Here is an 8350-nt window from a genome sequence, read left to right on the forward strand (position 1 = left end):
GGTATGTCCGAGAAGTACCGTTATAAAAGTAAATAATGTATGGAGAAATCCATAAATTAATTTTTTCTCATTACATCCGAGATCTTGATATTTCCGTGATCGTTATAACCAAGTTCCACTGTATTTGCAAACATAAAGTGATTTTTAGGAATCCTAAAAATATGTTAAAAATAAATGAAACAGCATAAAATGTAACCAATAAAAATAATAGGAAATTTAAAACATAAAGTTAATAATATTTTTAAGACTGATTTTTCCATTTGAATTATTTTATAGTGCCACACAGAAAAGGAGCGTAGAATCATATTTGAATACATCGGACTGTGTCCAATAATTCCCCCACTATGCCCCACTTTCGCCGCGCGCATTCGTGATGTCGCCGCGTAATGTTGCACGATGGGAAAAAATATAATTATAACACAAATGTAAGGTTAAAAAAAGCATTCTGTTAATTTCTCCAAAAAATTTTTTGTGCACGCGGAAATATTGATTGACACAACAGATTAGATAAGTAAAGGGTCATTGAATAAGAGTAATTTAATTTATGAACTTTGAACTTAAAAAACAAAATAAATATTATTTTACATAAAATTGATATTTTTATGTCATATAAAATAATATTTGATGTTTTAAAGATAATTCGGTCAAATGTCCACCACAGAGTTGTTTAATCCGAGATCCAATTTTCATTAGTTCTCTCATTAGATGAGCAAAGTAGGGTAAAAAAATCTACTACCCTGGCAACACTGACGAAATGTTCGTTTTGTTTTCTTTGACAATCTGACAGATGGAAAAATAATTCAATTTTTAAGTAATGTATTTGCTACTTACACATTCATTTGCTAATAACACATGAAATGTGATCCCATCCGGTTAAGATTCTAGCAGTATTTCTACACTTAAAAGGACACAACATGGCATATTTGAATTCCAATTGGGGAGTTGCGTACTGAGCGACGTCTACAAATAAACGAATGGGTCAAAATGTAAAACTACTTGTTTAAGAGTAGTTTAGTTGCCTTCTGTTCGATGCGCGTATGCGGTTTCTGGACTATTCTTAATTCTATGGAAACAGCATTAATAAAATATAACCAATAAAAATAATAGGAAATTTAAAACATAAAGTTAATAATATTTTAAAGACTGATTTTCCATTTTAATTATTTCATATTGCCACATTAAAATGACTACAATATCTCAGTGCTGACTGCTTTTGGAACATGACTGTACCTTTGTCTATAAAATTAGATTTATTACAAGATTTTTAATATAAAATTTATATTTGAAGCACTAACTTTATGATGTAACTAAAATTAAACAGTTTGCATGCGTAGCTCGTAGACTAGTCAGTAATGAGAAAGTTCGGGGGAACGTTTTTAACAATAGTTACTAACCGAAAATAAGAAAAAGAAGAAAAAAAATTGTATCCGATTTCTTGTTAGGCTGAACATTCTCATTAAATAATCAGTGGTGATATAGAAACAATTTTAATGATTTTAAGATAAGAGTTATAAATAATTTAGCATAAATAATAATCACTCATAATTTATAATTGTAAGAGTTAAAATTAATTTTAAAGGCTTTCAACTGAACATCATTCTCACAAATGTCGCTTCTGGGAACCCCAACGACGAAGGCATCGAAGTATTGGGAAAATAGGTTAAGTATCGATCAATCTGTAGGATTCTGTATGACCATGAGAATAAATTCTCTGTCAGGAGCTACGAGGATCTCGTGTTTTTTGCTTCGCACCCGTAGAAATGTCAGATCATTGCTTGGATCCTGAAATGAAAAATGGACAGTAATATTTTTAATTTATTTTTTACACATGGACATCTCATGCAGTACCTTACACCAATTAGAATATATGAGGGCATTGGAAGCAAAGATAGCGGCCTCCAAAAACAATTTTTTTTTGGTTATTTTATTTTTATTGCGGATTGAGAAAAATCACATTTTTATTTTTTGTATTCTCACCGGGAAACGAACCCGGAACCTTCGTGTGTGAGTCAAGCGTCTTGGTCTACACCACGGAGACCTTGTGATGTCATTCTTTAGTTTATCAATTTTATTTTTATAAAAATCATAGTCGAGTTGCAAATGTAGTTCAAAATCAAACTTCTGATTGTTTGAAAATAGTGTTAAGCAAACATAGCAATATCCATCAGCCATTTCATTCGACCAATGACAGATATTAAGAAAGTTTTTTGAATTTGTGTTTTTATTAAAGCTAATTTATTAGCATCTTAAAGTTTTAGTTCAGTGAAAACAACATTTCTAACATGAAGACTTTTTGGCATTAGTGTAGCAGTTTTTGTTATTTTTCTCGAAAACATCAAAACGGGAGTTTGCTATCTTTGCTTCCAATGCCCTCATATTATCTATCCAAGTCTGAACTTTCCTAAACGCCAAAACATAAAATGTGCAGGAGAGTGATTTGTTTCGACTTCACAAACGGTACGATCCAGAGTATTGTTAATACCGTGTTATTGTAAAATTGTTGAAAGCGAGAAAATTCAGAGAGAATTCAAAGTATGATTGCCTTTCAAGAGTATCTTAGGGGTTTACGATAGTTTAGATTAATGCTTTTGAGTGTTGGGCATTTTTAGGATAAACCAATATTATTGAATCCCGATACCTCAAACGTATATGTGGTAAAGCGATGTATGATAGGTGCACAAATGTCGAGGTCCGTGAAGTGTGTAAGGCTGAGACATGCATTATCGACAGAATCAAGAAAGGGCTGCGTCGGTTTGGACATGTAGAGCGAATGGACAGCGAAAGAACGGCTAAAAGGATCTACGATGCGAATGTTGATGGATGCAGAAAACGAGGAAGACCGAGAAAGACATGGCACGATTGAGTCTATCAAACACTTGAAGATGGGCATGTCAAGAGTAAGAATAATCGGCGTGTGTACATGATAAGATGTATGAAAGTAGAGGAAGCGAGGTCTGTTTGCAAAGATAGAGTGATATGGTTCTATCCTCTCTGCCTACCCCTATGAGAAATGCATGTGCGCCGATTATTCCGACTTTTAACATGTCCATCTTCAAATATTTGTTGGATTTGAAATATTTTTAGCCGTTCTTTCGCTGTCCATTCGCTCCACATGTCCAAACCAACGCAGAGCTCCTTTCTTAATTTTGTCGATAATGCTTATCTCAGCCTTACATAATGTACAGATCTCAATTTGTGCATCCATCGTACATAGTTTTACCACACATTCGCCAGAGATTGCATTTCGACAGCATTCAGCCTACTTTCATCCCTGTTTTTTCCGAGTCCATACTTCGCTCCCATACATCAGGATCGGGACTGGGACTCCATTGTGAAATATTGAAATATTATAAAAATTTTTGTTTTAGTTATGAGGCATGTTAAAACTAAGACGGCATTCTTCACATTTTTGCTTTTTTAAAACAGCCATAATATGCGTATAAATAGCAGAACTCACCAAATCTCTAACAACACTTCTGGCTTTGTCGGAGAGTTGACTTATAAGTCCAGCATATTGTACCGTTGTTGCATTGTCCAGCGATGTTTTGATCGGTATTCCTGCAAAAAAATATTGTGTAAACCAACTGACTCAAAAAGAAGGTCGGGTTGTGGTCCCGTGGCTAGTGTCTCGGACTCTCGGATCAGAGGTTCGTGGTTCGAATCGCACTGTACCCCAACTTGATTCCTATTTTCAAATAGTGAGTTATTTACAACTCGTTAAAAATGACCCTCAAAATGAAATATTTGCGTAAATTATAACGCAAATATTTCTTTTTTAAAAAAAAAAGGATGGCAAAATAAAACTTTTCTTTAGGTGTTTCCTAGTTAGTGCGTTAAATATCATCGGTGATACTGCAATAAATTCATTTAAAGGAATAAAAGCCATTAGTTTTAAATTATTAGCATTTTTACTCTAAATAATATTATCACGCAGACAAAAGTCATCATTTCTTATTTTAAACCTATGTAAGCATAGAATTAATAATAGTCCAGAAACCGCATACGCACATCCTACCTGCGCATAATCGATTATATGGACGATTCGCCCTAGCTGAATTTGACGATAGATGTAAGTGTGTAATTTTTCCACCTATTACACACCTCGTAAGTAAAAAAACGATGTAAAAAATCCAAGACAAAGAGTATAATCATATTATTAACACGCATTCTTAAATTAACCTTTCCCTTACTGTCCTAAATATACCCGCTCGCTACAGTGCTGTGTAGTCACTACACATTAAAAAAATAAGAGATTTAAAAAGGGAAAAATGAAAAATTTATAGGGAATGGCTTTAATTAACCATAATTTAATTCAAAATAATGATAATATTTAAAATCTAACTGCTGAAAACATGAAAAAACCATTGGGTATCGCTAACGACTCGGGAAAAACGTGCACCAGCGCCAACTTCCTGAGATCTACTGAGTAGCTATATAGTACTGGACTACGTGTCTGACCGAGGGCATACTTTGGATGATATTTGTAATTTAGCCCCGATTTCCGATAAAATGCTTTTTTTGTGCCTAATAAGTACTTATTATTTAGTAACAAATTATTTCAGTCGATACGTAAATGTGTAATGGAGGAATAATGAAAATCTAAACCCAATATTGGTTATATTTATAAAGATATTATAGTTACTAGACGCAATGTGTACAAGCTACACATCACAGCGCACTGGGGAGGGAGGGTTAGTGTAAATAAAATATTATGTTCAATTTTTGTATTGTTATTTCAAAACAGTTTAAAAAAAAGGTTCCAGTGCAATCAATAAAATAAATATTTTATCGACTGTGGAATCATCTCCCATCTACTATCAAAGATGTTTCTACAGAAGCTTTGTTTAAATCACGCCTCAAGAAACATCTCCTTTCTCATGCGAGAATGATTGATAAGTGATTAAGATCTCTTTTCCTTTTCCCATCTGATACTAGTATCGGTATTTATTTATTTTTATACACACATTGGTAGTTCTTTTTTGGTCTATTTATTTTATTAGTCTGTTGGAAGAAATTGACATTTAGCAATAAGCCCGCCAATGTACAAATATGAATGGTCAAAAGTTGAATAAAGGTAGGTTTGACCAATTTTTTCCTAGAGAGAAACTAGTTAACCTCGGAATCGAAGTCAGGCAGATGAAGACATATTTTTCTGGATACATGTTATGTACTACAAAATAACACAATATGGAAATATCGACTAAGCCATTCATTAGCATAAAATGAGTCGCATAGCAACGTAAATCATCGAAAACAGAAAATATTGAACAAACCTTCTGAATTCACTATTATTGTGCCGACTACTCCTTTATGGGCGTGAATCCTTTTTAAGGTATCTTCAATCTCGGTAGCCTGTAAAATCAAAATTGGATTAAAAACAATTCACAGTTTTTACATATTTACGGATTTCTTACAATTACCCACCATAGTTTACTTTCGATTCAATCTGACTCAGAAATCCAGAACTCCGGACTGCGCTGCGCAAGCTGTCAGTGTCAAATTTGTTCTTGGTTCTTTGCTTAACGAATGACCTTAGACGAAAGGGTGTATGTTCACTTTTGTAACCCATAGACTAATAACGGTTCTAACCACAGACAAACCATATAAATAAATATATTTGTTTTTTTATATTTTATTTTATTGAAATAAACGGCTCTTAAAGTCCTTAAAATATAGCTTAATTAGTGTGACATTTGTCAGAAAAGGTGACGACATAACTTTGAAGTAACGTCTAAAGAGTTATTTATATTGACACACGAAAAATCATTCGTATCTGACATGTTAAGGGCGTTCCTCACATACATTTTAGAAAAGATTTTCGGACGAGTCATGTATGTTGGTAAATGGTATAATAATGTCTATAAAAAAAAACATTTTAAAAATTGAATCAGCAGGTTTCTAAAAAAAGATTATTAAAGTGGAAAATGTCAAAATGCGTTTAAAAAATGAAAAAAGAGTGAATCGACCAAAATGTTTCTTTTAATAAATAAAGAATAAAAAAACACGTGACGTGTGGCCAATAGTTATTTAATATTTCGAATTTTATAAATATTTTAAACAGAAAAGAAAAAAAATCATTAAAAAAACGCCTGCAACACGCTGTTGGCATTATTTTTGTTTTTTTTTTTTTTTTAATATTACGGAATATTAACGCAATGATTTTTTTATTAATTGCTTTAAAGTCTAAAAAGTCTAAGGAGTGATTTCTATTGACACACAAAAAAAACATTCGTATCTGGCATGTTAAATTATTTTTTTAATACAATGCTTGACACATAAATACATAAAATCAGCTTTTAAACTAAAAAAAAAACTAAAATAAACCTATTTATTAACGACGTTCTTACAAAGTTACATCATTTTGCAAAAATGATAGAAATGGGACAAATTTATCAATGTACATTGATCGAATAAAAAAATAATTCATTTGATGTTGTTCATGAAAAAAGTATAAAAGCATAATTTGTGAAATTGATGCTCCGTACTGAAATAGGTTATGTATTGCAATATTGTCAGTTCTTGATGGAATTCTATTGTAATTAACATATTACAATAGAAATGGAAATCATTTAAGAGAAGATCTACGAAATTCCAGGCATTAACAGGGCTTACGATCTGTCATCGGATGGTTCAAGTGGCCACTTTATGTACTGCATAACATTCTTGGTCGTCTTCTCCTACCCTTCATTCTTGAAAAATATTTTCATATCCGTTTTACTATTCGCGGTATCGCAAGACTAGATTTATTCATAATTGATTTTTCACGCATTCGCCTAAGCTAGATATCGTATTTTGAGCGCATTTACTTGGCTTTCATACATTGAATTCCTTCCTCTGTCAGTTTCATAATTCACCTCCATATATAATTTTCGGATCTAAGACACAGTTATGCACTGCCAGTCAAGCTTAGATCAATATATTTTTATTTGTACGTGCTGTAGCGCAGTTGGTTAGACAGCCAACTGTGAAACTGGCATCGCAGGTTCAATTCCCCCCAATTGCAAGAAAAAATCCAACAAAGATTTTTCTCAATAATCTTGGGTGCTGTGATGTATTACTCTCTGTATAACTTCCTTCCACATCTTCTCTTTCCTATCTGCTGTCAAATCTCTAAAGTAGAGACTTTGGTAGCGGGTTAATCCTTTCAAAATAAAAATAATAAAGTTACTATGCTAAGTTGGCCATTTACATTGTTTCCCATATTCATTCTGCGTTCAACATCTTTTTCTACTCTTCCATCTCTTGAATACATGCTTCCTAGATACAAAAAATTCTTCTATATGCTCAAAGGTAATGTCGTTCTCATTTATTATGCACTCGGTATGTAAACCTTACTACCCCTTTCAAATACTATCATTTTTATATCCTTCCGTTTGTCACTAATTCGCACTCCATGCATAGAGGGGGTTGTGGTTAAACACACTATAATAGGCTTGTTTTCGTGTTTTTACATTAATTTTCGGAAACAGAGTTTCATGGTTGCATGAAAAAACTGATATAATCGATTTGATCAGTGATCAGTAATTCCCCATTACTAATGACATCAGTTTGACAGCTGTCATTCTAATCCAGCTTTATTTTAAGGACTATAGTGCCTTTTACATATTAGTTACAAATACAGTTAAATATACATACACGTAAGTCTTCTTATAAGTTATACATAGCATTTAAAAAATATATTACCAGTTACAGAATTATCGATAAAAAATGATAATTTGGTATTAGTAATACTTTGATGCAGTATTTTTTTTAAAAAAATACTGTTTAGTGCCTCCACACGCTTGCCAAGCGCCAATAAACACCAGCGGGTGGATCTCGGGTTAAAAATTTCAAGGGTAAACCGAAACCACACGTTTGTTGTTAAAGTGATTCTAAACGAAAATATGAAACTAATTATTCATAGATGGCGCTTTTATAATTTTTTATTAAAAAATGCCATTTTTACGTATATTTTCTATGGGAATTTTACAAAACTTTGTTTGCGGAAACTTCACACTATATTGATTGTAACAAATACCATTACAATGTAAATTAGGTCCTATTCACAAAATGGTGTACACAACAAAAAATAATAAAAATATTCGTTTTTAAGCTTTTGTAGTGACACGAAAATGTATCCATAGTTACTAAGTTTGTTTATTTCACCAGGGCTGCATTCAACGATCATGCATTTGCCACCAAAAATTGGAGGATACTCATTTTTAGTTCATAAAAAACTTTGTATTTTAACGTTAACAATCGAAATTCATTTTTTGTGGATCCCAATCAGATTTTTCCCTTGAAATTTCGACCCGTTTATTTTCGTTGGATTTTTGAGAATGCAAAAATAATATTAACTCACGTTTATTCT

At 32.5% G+C, this 8350-nt stretch overlaps 1 protein-coding gene across 1 annotated transcript; it reads right to left on the reverse strand.

Moving 5' to 3' along the window:
* Nucleotides 1–1147: 1147 nt before the first annotated feature.
* robl (dynein light chain roadblock) lies at nucleotides 1148–5559 on the reverse strand. The gene is made up of 4 exons (XM_088237341.1): nucleotides 5425–5559; nucleotides 5274–5352; nucleotides 3458–3558; nucleotides 1148–1782 (listed from the first exon to the last, which is right to left on the reverse strand). Exons 1-4 carry the CDS (start codon nucleotides 5425–5427, stop codon nucleotides 1672–1674), a joined length of 294 nt encoding a protein of 97 aa, XP_088093467.1. The 5' UTR covers nucleotides 5428–5559; the 3' UTR covers nucleotides 1148–1671.
* Nucleotides 5560–8350: the final 2791 nt, after the last annotated feature.

Source organism: Micrasema longulum, unplaced genomic scaffold (assembly GCF_059751315.1).
Source record: "Micrasema longulum isolate JH-2025_06_02 unplaced genomic scaffold, ASM5975131v1 h1tg001698l, whole genome shotgun sequence".
Classification (NCBI taxonomy): domain Eukaryota; kingdom Metazoa; phylum Arthropoda; class Insecta; order Trichoptera; family Brachycentridae; genus Micrasema; species Micrasema longulum.

Coding starts and splice junctions, on each gene's coding strand:
- robl (XM_088237341.1), bottom strand. Junction 3,559..5,273: donor AATAATAGTGAATTCAGAAG/GTTTGTTCAATA, acceptor ATTTTTTTGCAG/GAATACCGATCAAAACATCG. Junction 1,783..3,457: donor GAAGTGTTGTTAGAGATTTG/GTGAGTTCTGCT, acceptor TTTTCATTTCAG/GATCCAAGCAATGATCTGAC.